Here is a 16,876-nt window from a genome sequence, read left to right on the forward strand (position 1 = left end):
TGTTTGGTTCATTTTTTCCATTATTTTTAGGATTTAGCTGAAGGCATGTTGTTTAATATTTATCGCATCGTGTAAAAGAGAGATCTGCCAGAGTATGTGATGTGTTACAATAAATTACACCACCTTTGGCTTTGTTATTATGAATTTCTACAATATAGCTCAACTAGAGTTCTGTTCTAGTCTCTTTCTATGTTGCTCCGACTCTTCACTTTCGGTGCCACACATGTGTCGACACGATAGGGGGTGAGTGTGGGTGTGGGATCCGTACCCAATCTGGTCAACCAATTTTGGATACTTCGACCAAAATCGAGGGAGAAATTCCAGACAGATTCAATGATTTATGTAATCAACACAAAAGCTATGGTAAAATTGAAGAAAATGGAATAACTTGTATATAGAAATTTCTATGTCACTCGTTTCGCTTTTATCTCCTTCCGAGATTCTCCTCTTGATCAATATTTTCTCCTCAAGTTTTTCACATAATATCTCATAATTTAGATTTTATAACTCTATTTTTAGAATTTTGAATTATTTTTTACCGAATTCCCGCACCCGTGTCCGTACCTGGATCCGTACCCACGAATCTTAAAATTTAGATCCGTACACGTATTCGACACCCCCACCCGAGTCCGAGCAACATAGGTGTCTTTCACACTAATGGCCTTTCTATTTGTTATCCTTTGGTAATATTCTTCCCGACATATTTCGCATTCCACAATGAATGATACTAACAAAAATTGGGGCCTGCTTTTGATAAGCAATTAATAAGCTTTCAACTGTAAGTTCATCAAATTGATTTTGCAAGTGGAGCAAAATAAAAATGATAGTGAATAGTCAAAGGACAAAGCACTATATATATAGATGGCTCGAAATCTTAAAAGTTCATCAAATTCATTTTCCAATTGCAAACTTAGTTTTCTATTAAGTGCTATTTTTACTCTGTAGCAGCCATGGGATTCTTGAAAATCCTTCTAATTATAATCTTTTGTTCTTTCCCGTGGCCCAGTATTCAGAGTGATTTAGAGACTTATATAGTCCATGTCGAGTCCCCAGAAAACCAAATTTTTACTCAATCATCTATGGATTTGGAGAGCTATTACCTTTCTTTTTTCCCTAAAACTACAACAATTAGCTCAAGTGGAAACGAAGAGCCTGCTAGGATGATCTATTCTTATCACAATGTGATGAAAGCATTGCGGCAAGACTAACTTCATCACAAGTGAAGGAGTTGAAGAAGAAACCGGGCTTTATCTCTGCACAGCCACAGAGGATTTTGCCCTTGCACACTACTCATACTCCAAGCTTTCTTGGTTTGCAGCAGAACTTGGGCTTTTGGAAGGATTCTAATTATGGAAAAGGAGTGATTATTGGAGTTATAGACACTGGAATTCTTCCTGACCATCCTTCGTTTAGCGACGTTGGAATGCCTTCCCCGCCTGCTAAGTGGAATGGAGTTTGTGAGTCCAATTTCACCACAAAGTGTAACAACAAGCTCATTGGAGCCAGGGCTTACCAACTTGTCAATCGTTCCCCGATAGATGATAATGGACATGGTACACACACAGTGGGCACAGCTGCAGGAGCCTTTGTGAAAGGTGCTAACGCATTTGGAAATACTAATGGCACTGCAGTTGGTGTTGCCCCTTTTGCCCACATAGCCATATATAAGGTATGCAGTTCTGATGGAGTTTGTTCTGACAGTGATGCTTTAGCTGCTATGGATGCAGCTATAGATGGTAGTGTAGATATTCTTTCACTGTCCCTTGGTAGAAGTACGAAACCTTTCCATGATAATAATATTGCTCTCGGGGCGTACAGTGCAATGGAAAGAGGTATTTTTGTAAGTTACTCTGCAGGAAATAGTTGTCCATTCAGTCATACTGTAGCTAATGAAGCCCCCTGGATCCTCACAATTGGTGCAAGTACTCATGATAGAAAACTGAAGGCCACTGTTAAGCTTGGGAATAAAGAAGAATTTGAAAGAGAATCTGCTTATTATCCAAAGACTTCCAACTCAACATTCTTCACTTTAATCGATGCTGGAAAGATTGTGAGCGATCAATTTGATGTCCAATATTGCAGTCCAGGCTGGCTTTCTAACCCTGCTATCAAAGGTAAGATAGTCTTGTGTTTGCAAAGTGCTAATCATCGGTGGTTGATCAAGGACAAGTTGTAAAGGATGCTGGAGGTGTTGGCATAATTCTCATCAATGAACAACAAGATGGTGTGACTAAATCCGCTGAAGCTCACGTCCTTCCAGCATTGGATGTTTCGTCATCCAGATGGAAAGAAAATTCTTGCCTATATGAATTCAACATCAAACCCTGTCGCTGCAATCACCTTCCATGGAACTGTAATTGGAGATAAAAATGCTCCTATAGTTGCTTCATTTTCTTCTCGAGGACCAAGCGTAGCAAGTCCTGGCATCTTAAAACCTGTCATAATTGGTCCTGGTGTTAATGTCCTTGCTGCTTGGCCTACCTCCGTGGATAACAACAAAAACACAAAATCTACATTCAATGTTATATCCGGAACCTCAATGTCTTGCCCTCACCTTAGTGGCATAGCAAACCCCATCAAGAGCACACGCCGATCGTCTCCACCGCTATTAAGTCTGCAATGATGACAAGCACTGACACTTTAAACCATGCCAAGAACTCAATACTGGATGAAAAGCTCCTTCCTGCTGATATCTTTGCAATCGGTGCAGGACATGTTAATCCATCGAGAGCAAGTGATCCAGGACTAATTTATGATACACCATTCGAGGAGTATGTACCTTATTTATGTGGTTTGAACTACACAAATCGAGAGGTAGGTAAATTGTTACAACGCAAGGTGGATAGCTCAGAGGTGAAAAGTATGCTTGAAGCGCAACTAAATTATCCTTCATTTTCCATTAGACTTAGATCAACTCCTCACACATATACCAGAACTGTGACCAACGTAGGAGATGCCAAATCATCTTACAAGGTAGAGATAGTTTCACCAAAAGGAGTCGACGTGAAAGTTAAACCGTCCAATCTAAATTTCTCCCAGTTGAACCAGATAGCCATATATAAGGTATGCAATTCTTTTGGATGTGCGAAAATTGATATCATAGCCGCCATGGATGCAGCTATAACTGATGGTGTAGATATTCTTTCTATGTCTCTTGGTGAACGTAGTACGGGTCCTTTCCATAGTGACAATATTGCTCTTGGGGCTTTCCGTGCAAGAGAAAGAGGTATTCTTGTAAGTTGCTCACCGGCACGACGGTCCATCCAATGGCTCGGCATAAAACACGTACCTATGGATTCTTACGTAGGTGCTAGCACTCTCGATAGAAAGCTAAAAGCTATTGTTAAGCTTGGAAATGGAGAGGAATTTGAAGGAGAATCTGCTTATCATCCAAAGATTTCCAATTCAACATTCTTTAGTTTGTTTGATGCTGGAAAAAATGCAAGTGATGAATTTGAAACCCCTTATTGCAAACCAGGGTCACTCACTGACCCGGCTATAAGAGGAAAGATAGTATTATGTCTAGAAGATGGCGGCGTTCCCAGGGTTGATAAAGGACAAGCGGTAAAGGATGCTAGAGGTGTTGGCATGATTATCAGCAACCGGCCAGGTGACGGTGTCTCTAAATATGCTGATGCTCATGTTCTTCTAGCACTGGATGTCTCGGATGCAGATGGAATAAGAATTGCTGCATATATGAACTCGACATCAAACCCTGTTGCTACAATCACGTTCCAAGGAACAATAATCGAAGATAAAATTGCTCCCATAGTTGCTTCATTTTCTACTCGTGGACCAAGTGTAGGTAGTCCGGGCATCTTGAAACCTGACATAATTGGTCCTGGTGTTAATATCCTTGCTGCTTGGCCTACCTCCGTGGATGACAACAAAAACACAAAATCCACATTCAATATGCTGTCAGGCACCTGAATAGCTTGCCCTCATCTTAGTGGTGTAGCAGCTTTGCTGAAGAGCGCACATCTTGATTGGTCTCCTGCTGCTATTAAGTCTGCAATGATGACAACCGCTGACACATTAAACCTTGCCAATAATCCAATACTAGATGAAAGGCTCCGTCCTGCTAATATCTTTGCAATTAGTGCAGGACATGTTAATCCATCGAGAGCAAATGACCCTGGATTAATTTATGATTCGCCATTCGAGGACTATGTACCTTATTTATGTGGTTTGAACTACACAAATCGAGAAGTAGGTAACCTGTTACAACGCAAGGTGAAATGCTCGGAGGTGAAAAGTATCCTAGAAGAGCAACTAAATTATCCTTCATTTTCCATCAAAATTGGATCAAGTCCTCAGACATATACCAGAACTGTGACCAACGTAGGAGATGCCAAATCATCTTACAAGGTGGATATAGTTTCACCAAAAGGAGTAGTTGTGAAAGTTCAACCCTCCGAGTTAAATTTTTCTATGCTGAACCAGAAATTGACATACCAAGTGACATTTTCCAAGACAACCAACAGCTCAAACGATGATGTTGTTCAGGGATTCTTGAAATGGACTTCTAATAAGCACTCTGTGCGAAGTCCAATTGCAGTTGTGTTGGTCTAGTGATACTACAAGATCGGCAGTTCAATCCCAAATGTAGAATAAGTGCATAAAGTACTCATTCAATCATGTCTTGCATGTATAGGTATATGAATACTTCTTCACGCAAGCATGATTGTATTTGGGTTAATGTAACATCTTTAATGTAAAATAGCAATCTTTAATCACTAAATCGCTTTGTTCAAATGACCTTTTGATTGAAATAACAAGATGTCCGAGCTGACCCTACACCTGTTTGTCAAAATTAAATGTGCACATCTTTATTATGATTTTTATCTCTTTTGGAACAAAGTAGTACATAAAGTTGTTTATCGTTTTAAAGATACTAGTAACCCTATATCAATAAGAATAAACTTTTTAAAACATACATAAATAATGCCTATTAATGCCCTATTCTTGGTAGTTTTTGAATATCCAAACAAAATTACCTTTCACTACAAAAGATGTAATAAACTGTAGTCAAATGCCTAATATGTCATTTGTTAATGGTCTCTGATTACCAGGAAAAAAAGAAAAAGAAAAACAAGAGGACTTTATTTCATACTAAAAAATGAGTGTTTCCTAGCCAAAATACAAACAAATATATACAGTTTCATGATACTTATAGAAATTTATAGGGAAAAAATAAACGAACTTACCTGATTTTTGTTGCAAGAGGTGAATAGCTAAGCTTAATTAAATTTACAGATTTCTAATGGAAAAGTATAGTATTCAATTGATTTCAGAATCTACTTATATAAGCGTTTTTTCAATCAGAATTTAATTAGTTATTGAGATAATTCATAAACAATTCAATTGTGTAAATTATGATTTTCTTCAACGTAACTGATGAGTGAATTCATGAACATAACTTTTATTTTCAACAATAACTGCTCTGCCCATTAAAATATGAAAGGTTGCACTTTTAAATGCACCATCATTATTGTAGAAGCCATAAATTACTTAAACTTAGATATACTTTTGCATATGGAAAGCCAAAGGTCTTATTAATAAAAGCTGACTATCCGAATGGGTTGTCTTTTTTTTTCAAATTTTTTCCTTGTAATCTTTATTAGGATGTGTAATTCTATCTTGGTACAAAAATATTATTATAATGTTATTTGCTCGAAGGATAAAAAAAGTCGTTCAATATTTAATGAAAAATTTAGTAATTCAACTTTCCACCTTTGAACTTCTCACTTTTAGAATAGTATGATATGATTCATAGCACAAATGAATAATTGGCCTTTATACTTGTGCTTTGTAAAATTCATAAGTGGGCAACATGTGAAACTTCAAACTATATAGGATCCGGCTCCTCTCCATTTCCCCCAAATTATACCCTAGATGGATGACACATGTCCCATTTTAATATCCACGGTGTAGATTTAATTAGCTAAATCAAAGTACTTAACTACGGTTAGGAAAATATATCTTTACATATTTAAATCTAGAAAATCTTGCCTTCCTATACATTAGCAGTAAATTGCCCATTAATGTTAATTATTTTTTCAGTCCCACCTCCAATACTGAGTCATGTTATTTAACTTTTTACTCTTTAATTATACGTATACACATTTCACTGTCGCCAATTTTATATAAAGAAGATGTGATTATCTTAGTTTTCTAAATTGATAAGCAGGAATCTAGTTCAACGACTGGAAAAAAAGGGTAAAGCAAACGAAAGCAAACTCTTCAAATTTGGAGGCTTAATTTTGTTGTTGAATTGCTGATATATTGTAAATAATAAAAAATAGTTATTATAATGTAAATTCGGCTTCCATAATTATCGTGGGATTTTATGGGAGCAAATATATGGAATATATGGAAGTATCATTATAATAACTATGGTTAAGATCCAATTTCATCTAATTAAATCTACACCATGGATATTAAAATGAGACGTGTGTCATCCATCTAGGGTAGAACTTGGGGAAAATGGAGAGGAGAGAAATGGAGAGGAGCCGGATCCAAGTATATATATCCATCGAAATTGAATACAAAGATCTTCCCACAATTTATTTCATTGACCCGTTAGATTAATGAAAAACATCATATTAGTGTAAGTTAATCATAACATGTTAATCATCATTATTCTAGATTCTCCAATGATGCTTATTAAATAGAATTACATGTAATATAATTACCTTTTAAGTGATTTGATTATGTAATTTTTTTTTGTTGCCTTAAAGTCGCTACTCACTCACATTTCAATCCACGTTTGATTGATAGCTGGATATCCCATTTTTGCCAAACTGATCCTTAAACATTGTTCATAGCTTGTTTGGTTTATTTTGATCCATTTCAAGATTTAGCTAATGACATGACTGTCTAAAATTACATATACCTTAGGCAGAAATGCTAACTTCAATTTTATATACTTGAACTTCAGGTATAAATGATTGCATTCAGTCTTTATCTGAAGTTAGGCTTTAAGTAAAAATAGACACATATGGTTGAAATTGTTCCGAAATGGACAAACGTGCATATTTTCATGCACTACAAATATAGCTTAAATAGAGGTCCGAAAATCGGGTATCTATGCACTTTGGCCTATTTTGTTGAAATTAAGCTTCAAAACCGATCTTAGATGAGCCCAACAACCTCTGCAGTCACATCAGGGAAGATACCAGTCCAACAAAAGGAGATGTTTTGCGCGGATTGTTCTTCATACGGACTGGTCTTTCATTTTTGCCCCTGCTTCTCATTTAATGAAAATTTGTGGCTCAAAGTACCCTAATTCGCTAGTCTTCGAAATCAGATATTCTAGGTTCGATCCCAGCAACGTCAGAAAAAAATTAAATTTCACAAGGCAAAATTTCATAATCGAATAAAGTTTCTTTTTTTGTTTTCCAATGTCAGAGATATTTTTGATCACTTTTTTGTTACTTAAATAGCCGAAAAGTAAAAGTTAAAGACTAGCAATTTGAGGGACAAAAATTAAAGATCACCCAAGATAGGGACATTCGCTCGAATTTCCCATAATACGAGGGGCAATTCGCAGGAATGCCCTTATTTTGGGGTGGTCTTTAATTGTTAAATTGGTGGTCTTTATTTTTTGTCCTTTGTTAGAACCTCTTGGTTTCGGGTTCGAACCCCCGCTTAGTCAAAAAAAATTTAAAAAAAAATCACACGGCAGAGTTTTGCCCAAGCACTTCATTTTCAGCGGTATCCTGTGTAGCAAGCCTTTTTGACCGCTTCAATGTCTTCTGGGGTTCTTCTTTTGTACCTTTGCTTCTTGTTTCGTCATCATTAGCATTCAAGTTTCTTTTCTCCTACAAAACAACAACTTCATCTCTTCTTACTTTCTCCAAAGAAGGACCAACAAATTTCCCCCTATTTCTTCTGCCTCTATCAAGCACTTCATTTTTAGCAATATCATCGTTCACCAATATTGAATCTTCATCTTGTGTAGCAAGCCTCTTTGATCGCTTCAATAGCTTCTAGGGTTCTTCTTTTGTGCCTTTATTCCTTGGCTCATCATCGTTAGCATTTAAGAAATTTCTGCCTTCAGGTAAAATTATGCCTGCCTTCAGGCAAAATTTCGCCTTGCGAATCCAAAGCCTTGAGAATTTTTTTTTTTTTTTAATTGAGTTGGGGTTCAAGCCCAAAACCTCGAGATATTAGGCGAAGGACAAAAATTAAAGATCACCAATTTGAGGCACAAAAATTAAAGTCCACCCCAAAAGGAGGACAATTCGCGTAATGTAAAACAAGGGGGTGAGTGGTTCAGTGGCCCAATAAAACTTGAAACAACCCAATTAGCCAAATACAGGAAACAAATGAGAAGAAATTGCATAGGTTGTCCTTCGAATGGACTGGTCTTTAATTTTTGTCTCTCGCTACAAAACTCACGTTTAGTGGTTGGGCATAAGTGTTCCAAGAGATGATAAAAGAGAGAAATACTGCTTTACGAGATGAAAAAGACTGCTAGGCGAATCTGAGAAGGAATGAATAGGTCCAGGGTTCTTCCTACATCAATTGGTTGGAAAGGCGAAATCACGTACTTCTGAGGAGGTCTGACTGACAGAGCTTGGTTTCCAATCAAAATATTTTCTATCTAGATTTCTTTCTATATATAGAATATTACCTTTTCTTAGATAATTATTGATATCAAGATTGCCGGACATATAAAAAAAGTTGTGTTTGGACGTGTTTGAATTATAAGAAATTTCGAGAGTCACATGGGCATAACTTGTAATATATTATGACGTGAAAGTATCAATTTATGTCCCAGAAAAATTATTTGTTATAAAGGACAAACATTAAAAAACCAGCACAAAATAGGGACAAAAGTGCAAATAACCCTACAGATGATTCTAGAATTTAGATTGCGTTTCGACTCTCTCTCGAAGTGTTAAAAACATTTTTCTAACTAATAACCAAACTCTGAACATATAAAAAGAGTGTACAAAATGGCATTTTTAAGGTCAATTGTGACTGCAAAAACAACCGCCATTGCTGCTGCTATTCCAGCTGCTGCTTTTGCTGTTTCTTCCATTTCCCCATCTTCTTCATCGCACTTTGAATTCCTATCGAAAAATCTAAAATTTAGCTCAATTTGTAGTTGTAATAATAATCCGATTCTCCAATTAAGCTTATCGAAGAATCTACAAAAACCGAGTCTTCCATTAGCTCTTCATATGGATACACCTTCTTCAAATCACCAAACTTCCACCGAGGTACAATTTTACCCTCAGCTCTTAATTAATTGAATTCCTAGCTGATTTAACTTATAAGCAGTGGATGCACCTCTATTACCTCGGACTAAACACACGTGATGCACTTAATGTCATTAGATTTTAGATCCACCTCTATTCCTAAGTCACAATCACAAAATTTAAGTGTGTTACGTTCCTAAAAAAATATCTTTTTTATATTTACTAAGTTTATAATTCAAACATCCTAGATAGCAAATGACATTTTATTATATTATACATATCTTTAATTTAGGACAATAAAATTCAAAAGTCTCTCTTTATTCCTTAAAACTTCGTGCCCGCTCAAACTAAGACACTTAAATTGGGACGGAGGGATTTTTTTTTTTATTTTTTTATTTTTTTTTATTTTGGGATTATTCATTTGGCAATCAGTTGATGCTATAGTTTCTAATTCAGTAATGTGATTTTTGGTTTGCAGAATGGCGCTGTTTTGCCTGAGTTGCTGGTAAGTTCTTTTGTAGAAAAGTTTTCTATGTACATAGTTTTCGATTTTAGATGGAAAAATGAGAAAATGTTGGTGGTTTTTTGCATATCTGGATTACAATAAATACGGATTTTTGTACTTGTAAAGAAATCTTTATTACGGTAAATATGGTATCTGTGTACTTTGGATAGTACTATTAGTACAGTATTTGATATAAGGAAAGGCACAACAGAGTAGTACAATATCAATCTTGGACAAATCTTTTTTCTCCTTTGCTTTAGGTAGATCAACAAATAGGCAAAAGTCATACACATCCTCTCAAACTTAGCCACATTTTTTTTTGGAATACTTAAATCCAGAGTTGTATCTATTGGATATCTAAATTCTCTGAATTTGTACCACATAAATATCTTTTGCTGATATGGCAAAAAAAATGAATCACACTTTTCTTGGACGCGTGACCAACTCAGAAATGTTAATTTTCTTTTTCTTTTTTTGATTAAAAACTTACCTCTTTGACTTTAATTAAATTTAAGAAAAAAAAAATATTGGCCCCACTCTTCATCACCTTCCCCCCTTGCGTCAGTCATCTCCCCTCCTTCCCTAGTCTTCTCCACTTCTGTCTTCTTCAGTTCTTCTTCTCTTTTTTTTCTTTTTTTTTAGTTTCTTTATATTTTATTTATAAAAATTAACTTAAAAAAAGGAGGAAGACAACTGGACCGGTCGTCCTCCTCAATTCTTCCATCTAATTATTTTCCCACCCCTCCATTTCTGGCGATGCTCCATTTTTTCCTTCCTTTTTTTTTTTTCTCTTCTTCTTCTTCTTCTTCATTATAACACTTCATTTCTTTTAATTATTTATAGAAAATTAATTTGTGAATTGGATGTTATTTTTTACCACCATTTTTTTTATCCTTTTTAGATCTGAAAAGTAGCATTACCATCTTGTTCACCGAAAAAAATGGGGATTCACCATTACTATGACTCTTTTTTTTAATCTCATCTTTCATCTTGTAAAGGCATTGATAGATCTAAATAAGAAAAGAAAAGGGGAATAGATTATTGGTGGGGTGGGGGACGGTGGTTGGGGTGGTGGTGCAGCGGCCAGTGGTGGGGGAGCAGCGGCGGTTTCTTGGCGAAGGAGATGAAAATTTTTGGGAGGGTGTATAATTTATTTTTTAATTATTATGATGGGAATCCATCAATACGTGTCACGTTTTCATTTGATAAAGTTAATACGCGTGAGAGCGTAATACACTCTCTTAATTTCGCCGATTATCGTGAAAAAAGTCATCTAATAGGGATCGAATTTGATTCGTTTGTTTGAGTCAGGTAAGTCTGTTACAGATTTAGGAATGCGCGAAAAAATGGTATCTATGACTTTTGCCTCAACAAATATCTAATGTAAGATGATAGGTCATAGCCTTATATAGTGTTGCTACAAGCAATATTTCAGTTGTCAATAAAATTCTATAGTTCTGCTTTTGAATTATCTTGCCGATAATACAAGAGGATTTTTTTCTCCTTGATCAATTGCTTAGGTAATTTGATATTGTGCTGGCTATGATGTGATTAATTTTTCAAGGATGATGACCTTTAATGGGGGTTTTGCCCTTCAATTGGGGTATCTTATAATGTTGATGGGTTAATGCACTAGTTTAATGTACAGTAGATTCTTTTGGTAGAAGGAATAGAAATAGAGACCTAAAAAAGATTTGGCTAGCAACTTTTTGTGCTCAACATTAATTGTGTCGTGTTCTTTTACGACTGATTTGGTGTTTCTTCTGAATCCCTATTGTGGCGACTCGAGAGAAGATTAAGATGAAGAACCTGATGTTAGGTTTAATTCAATGAAATGTTTTTTTTAATTGAATATTACTCTACCTCCTTCTTTCTTTGAAGTATTTTTTCCATGGTCCAAATATTGGTGAGATCTATAATTCAGTAATCGGTCAAAACTTTATGATGGAGATTGGAGAAGATGTTGTTTGCTGGGCTTTGGGTTGGCGAAAAATAGTCGGAGGATCCTCTTAAAGTAATTGTGTATGCGTAAATTAAATTGCTACAATAATTTCTAATATTTTTTAGTATGATTCACATTGATTAATAACGCAGAACAGACGTTTCGTGAATCAGATTATACTTAAAAGTTGGAAGCTTCTATCTTCAAAATTAGATTATCATTTTGCTCCCAAACTAAATTAAAATCTAATGAAATAGGAGTATTATTTTGCTCGTAAGTAAAAACAACCTTCAATTGGAAGTGGATCAGTAGTACTAGGGCTCGTTTGGTGGGGAAACAACTTATCCCGGGATTAGTTATTCCACCCTCAAGGTGAGATAAAATAAGGCTACAATTCCAGAATTAGTTATTTCGGATTTTTATTCCAACCAAACATGGGATAAAGAGGCATTAAAATTTTATCCCAAAATTATTTTTGCTTACTACTTAATTTAATGCTCACACCGTCATATTAAATGATAAACTATTACAATTATAAACGTACACCTTTTCACTTCCCCGCGAAGGACTTTTGGTTAGCTTTGTAACCACGCCTTTTTCTTTAGTTAAGAATGATATCAGCACCTATATAAAATGGATTTTTACCTCAACAATCACCATTAGAAATTTTCTTCCTTTCAATTTCAGTTCATCTTACCATGTTGGTTCAAAATCAATCGCAGATAGCATTCAATTTTTAGTAGAATATTTATTTTGTAAGATAATTAATTTTACTTTTCTTTCTTAATGTTTAGTTGGTCGATCTTAACATTCAATATTTTAATCCATCTGACTTGATTTTATTTGATTTTAAATTGTTACAGCAATCGATTTCTCTAGTGATCACAACTAGGGGTGTACATGAACCGAGTTGGTTCGGATTTTTTAAATATCAAATCAAACCAATTGCGTCGGGTTTTTAAATTTATACATCAAACCAAACCAATAAAATTTGGGTTTTTCAACCTCGGGTTATTCGGGTTATTTTTCGAAATAGCCTTGATACAAAACATATAACTTTTACTTCAAATATTTCTTTAGTCCTAGTAAGATACAACTATGTAATTAAGGTGTTTCATAAGAAAATAACACAAAATGTGAGAAGAGTGATGATATTGTATTAAAATATTCAACAAAAGATAATAAAATCGATTAAAATAAATATTGCTAATTAATAAGCCATAAAGAAAATGACCATAATCTAAAAATAAGTCATGCTAAAATAAGTACGGCTAATGAGTATTAATTACATGGCAAGAAAAAAAAAACTTAAGTTATGTATTGTCACTCTCTAAACCAATTATGTAAAACTAAAGAATAGATATCCAACATTATTGTCATTTCTATGAGTAAATTGAAATTCTTTTGTTAGTATTAGTGTTGAGTTGGTTTTAGATTGGACTTTATATGAGTTACTAACGTCCATAGAATATAAAACTTATTCACATTTAAAATCCTAAGTTCAAGCTTGAATAATATGATAAAGATGAAAAACTACAAAAAAATTAAGAAATATTTATAAATTACATTACAAATAAATATTTTTATGTATAAAATATTTTAAAAATTAAATACATGTAATATCGGGTTGGTTTGGTTCGGTTTGACTTTTTTTAGCTAAAATCAAATCAAACCAATTATGGTGGGGTTTTTTTTTTCCAACACCAAATCAAGTCAAATCAAATCATTAGTCGGATTTTTTTCTCGATTTGACTCGATTTATCGATTTGGTGTGATTTGTCCATTTCAGACACCCTAATCACAATAACAGATTTTGCCTCTGTGATTTATAGGGGCATAGCTGAAAATAGAGATTCGTGTCAAAATCCTGTGCTAAGATGTTGATTAGAAGTTGAATAGCAGCGGCATTACATTTAGATTAAGCAAGTTGTTAAACTTTATTGGGATTCTGATGTGATTCTTGAAGACTAATAGCCTGTTTGGCCAAAATTATTTTTCCCCTAAAAATACTTATTTTTTCAATAACTGTTTATTTGAAAAAAAAGTGAGGTGTTTGGTCAAGTTTTTGGGAGAAAATAAGTGCTTTTAGTACTGAAACGCTTTTTTAAGCTAAAAAAAACTGCTTTTGCCCAAAAGCACTTTTTTAAAAAGTACTTTTGAGAAAAATACAAATAGAAACACTTTTTAAAAGCTTGGTCAAACACTAATTGCTGTTCAAAAGTGTTTTTTTAATTAATTGGCCAAACACAAACTGTTTTTCGCCAAAAGTGTTTTTTTGAAAAATACTTTTTAAAATAAGCTGATTTTAGAAGCTTGGCCAAATAGGCTATAAGTGCCTCATTTTCCATTGTTTTTTAATTTTTAATTCTTTTATATTCTTGTGAATTATAGCATTATGTAAATTAATTTCTCCTTTGTAAAATGAAATGCAAGATTTGAACGCTTTTTTTGCAGAGCATAATAGCATATGATTTGTTTTAATTTTAAGAGATTGCTACAAAAAAAAAAAAAAAATAATAATAATAATAATAATAAACAACTCTTCCCAATGAATCTATTTTTTGCTACTCAATGTTTGTCTTTTAAGAAAAATATATAACTAATATAGCGAATAGTTCTTCCTTTGAATTAGCTACATAAGATTAGCATTCACCATAATTCTTTAATTTTTAATCTATTACTCAACCACAATTATTTAGGACTCTTATGTACTCCATATTTTTAATTATTTTATTCATTGACACAAGCTACATGTGTGTAAAAGGGAAAAGTTGAATGACCTTATTGCTCACAAAAAGTTAAATGACTTTTTCACCCGTCAAATAAAAATTGCTACAAAAGTGTTTTTGTATGAAGATAAAATTATAAATTCTAATAATTAAAAATAAGAAAAAAAATCAGCATATTCAAGTAGGCACATTAAAGCAGCTCTCTCCACTACTTTTATACTAAACTAGTTCTCGAACACGTGCGTTGCACGTGCATCCCATACTAATTAATACAATTATTTGATAAATATTACAGTAAGGGTGGGATGAGTTGCACAAGAATTAAAGGGAATAAATAAAAGCTCAAACTGATGAAACGGTGAGCGTATTCGCTCAAAATTCATTGTCATTGCAAACCATAATCATACTAAAAAATTGTTATCAAATGAATTTGAAAAGTAATGTTCTTACGACTTCAATTATGCAATTCGTATAATGTATCAAGTATTCAATTTGATAATAATTCCTTTTTTTAAATATCAACAACAACTAATTTAAATGTGGAATTGAGCAATATCGGCTATGATTGCGAATGTTTCACATCTTAAAGTTCTTGCCATATTTTTCTAAAAATTGTAGCCTCCTTCTTATACCCGCATACATGTCGTTAAATTGTTGTCGAAAGAATGTTTTGTAAAAGTTGTGTTGTAGTCGATCAACATGTGCCTTCCTTAGAGTGTAGTAGATCGTTGTCAATTTCATGGTATACACCTACATAGAAATAGTAGTTATTTGTGTTAGCCATAATAGTTGCTAAAATATTGAATTGGTTAATAAAACATAGTTACACATACATGTGCCCTTTGTCTGATTCAAAATTATGAGTCATTTCATTTGTGAATTTAGCAAGAAAAAGTTTAATTTTATAAAAGACCTTGTTTGAAAATGTCAGCAAATAATGGAGGTTTATAACTTCCTCAAATTGCAATTTTGACCCCCGCAAATTATCAGTTTTTTTTATAGTGATGCTGCATGTAGTTTAATTTGTTAATTGAGTAACGTGAAAAGTAGATTGGATTGCACTAAGAATATTATGACTCAAAAAAATGTAGAGGGTTTTGAACCAAGAATACCTTCACGCTTGGTAAAATGTAAACAGGAAGAAAAAGACAAACATATGGATTCTACAAAATTTGAGTACACAAAATCGAAATATTCTGGCAGAAAGTTAATATATACACATTAATTCATACACATAACATAGCAGAACCCAAATGAAACATGAATTAGCCATTAGTAAATGAAGATATACTATTTTATTAAGTATACAACATTATAAGAGAAGAAACTAAATGAAAAGAAACAAAAAATTAACCTGTGACATGTTGCAGAATGAAGCGCCGCAAGGAAAGAACCAGTGAAAATTTAGAGGGAAAAGGGTCAAAAATACTCCTCTACTTTGGGAAAAGGGCTAAAAAATATCCTCCATTATAAATTTGGGTCAAAGATCTGCCCTCTCGTCATTAAAGTTTTCAAATAGATTCCCGTCTTAACGGAAATTTCCAAAATAACACGATTTCATTTTTCAACCCGCTTCATTTAAATCCGACCCAACTAAATAAAAAACCCATATGAGTTACCCGCTCCTGTACCTAGTGGCTCCAAATGTGTAGACTTAAACAAGTTGGTCGCATTTGAATTTTTTATGTAGTTAGGTCGGATTTGAATGGAGCGGGTTTAAAAATAAAATCAGGTTATGTTGAGGATTTTCATTAAGACAAGAGTATATTTGAAAACTTTAATGACGAGAGAGGTATTTTTGACCCAAATTTATAATGGAGAATATTTTTAGCCCTTTTCTCAAAGTAGAGGGACATTTTTTACCCTTTTCCCATTTTTAGAGAAAAGAGAAATTTTTAAGGTAGCAAAAGAAATCTGATACTCATCTTATATAGGTTTAGATAATCTCATTGAACAAAATTGAGAATGTGGGAAGACTGCAAAGACATCCCACTACTGTGGATGGAACGAAACAAAATTGATTTGTGCTTCTAAATACATAATTATTAAATTTATAACTGAAAATCTATTTCTTTCTTTTGTTCAAGGATAAAATGGTCACTCAATTTTTAAAGGCATTTGGTATTTTAACTTTTTATTTAGAGTGTGCTTACTTTTAAGTTGTGTGTGTAATTCATATAATGAATATAATTATTTTAATAAATTACATAAGTCATATAGTAAAACTTAGAAAGTATGTTTAAACAACTTTGATTATGCAGTTTTTCTAACATATCAAACATTTAGCTTGACACTTTTTGTTCTTTTAATTTCAATAACACAGTTTACATATAAATTTTAGTAACATTGACTATGGTTGCAAATACTTTACATCTGAAAGCTTCTGTCTTGTCTTCAAGAAAATATAGCCTCTTCTTTCAGCATATATATCAAGAAGTTGTGGTGGAATAAAAGCTAGTCTTTTGTAAAAGTTGTACAATAATTAGATCAA

General features: G+C 33.7%; 1 protein-coding gene and 2 pseudogenes across 2 annotated transcripts in view; 2 read left to right on the top strand and 1 right to left on the bottom strand.

Annotated features, from left to right (window-relative positions):
* The window catches only part of LOC132043753 (subtilisin-like protease), a 61,360-nt pseudogene that overhangs the window by 36,201 nt on the left and 8,283 nt on the right, over window positions 1–16,876 (bottom strand).
* On the top strand, window positions 951–4,758 carry LOC132043782 (subtilisin-like protease; annotated as a pseudogene).
* LOC132043754 (copper chaperone for superoxide dismutase, chloroplastic/cytosolic) overlaps window positions 8,924–16,876 on the top strand; it is a 63,591-nt gene continuing 55,638 nt past the window's right edge. The window contains exons 1-2 of one of the 2 annotated variants that reach the window (XM_059434216.1): window positions 8,924–9,230; window positions 9,688–9,714. In XM_059434216.1, the coding sequence (XP_059290199.1) occupies window positions 8,964–9,230; window positions 9,688–9,714 (294 nt within the window). In that variant the 5' untranslated portion in view covers window positions 8,924–8,963. The remainder of the gene's footprint in view (window positions 9,231–9,687; window positions 9,715–16,876) is intronic. The other variant, XM_059434217.1, reaches the window with a different exon arrangement.

The sequence above is a fragment of the Lycium ferocissimum genome, unplaced genomic scaffold (assembly GCF_029784015.1).
Source record: "Lycium ferocissimum isolate CSIRO_LF1 unplaced genomic scaffold, AGI_CSIRO_Lferr_CH_V1 ctg285, whole genome shotgun sequence".
Classification (NCBI taxonomy): Eukaryota; Viridiplantae; Streptophyta; class Magnoliopsida; order Solanales; family Solanaceae; genus Lycium; species Lycium ferocissimum.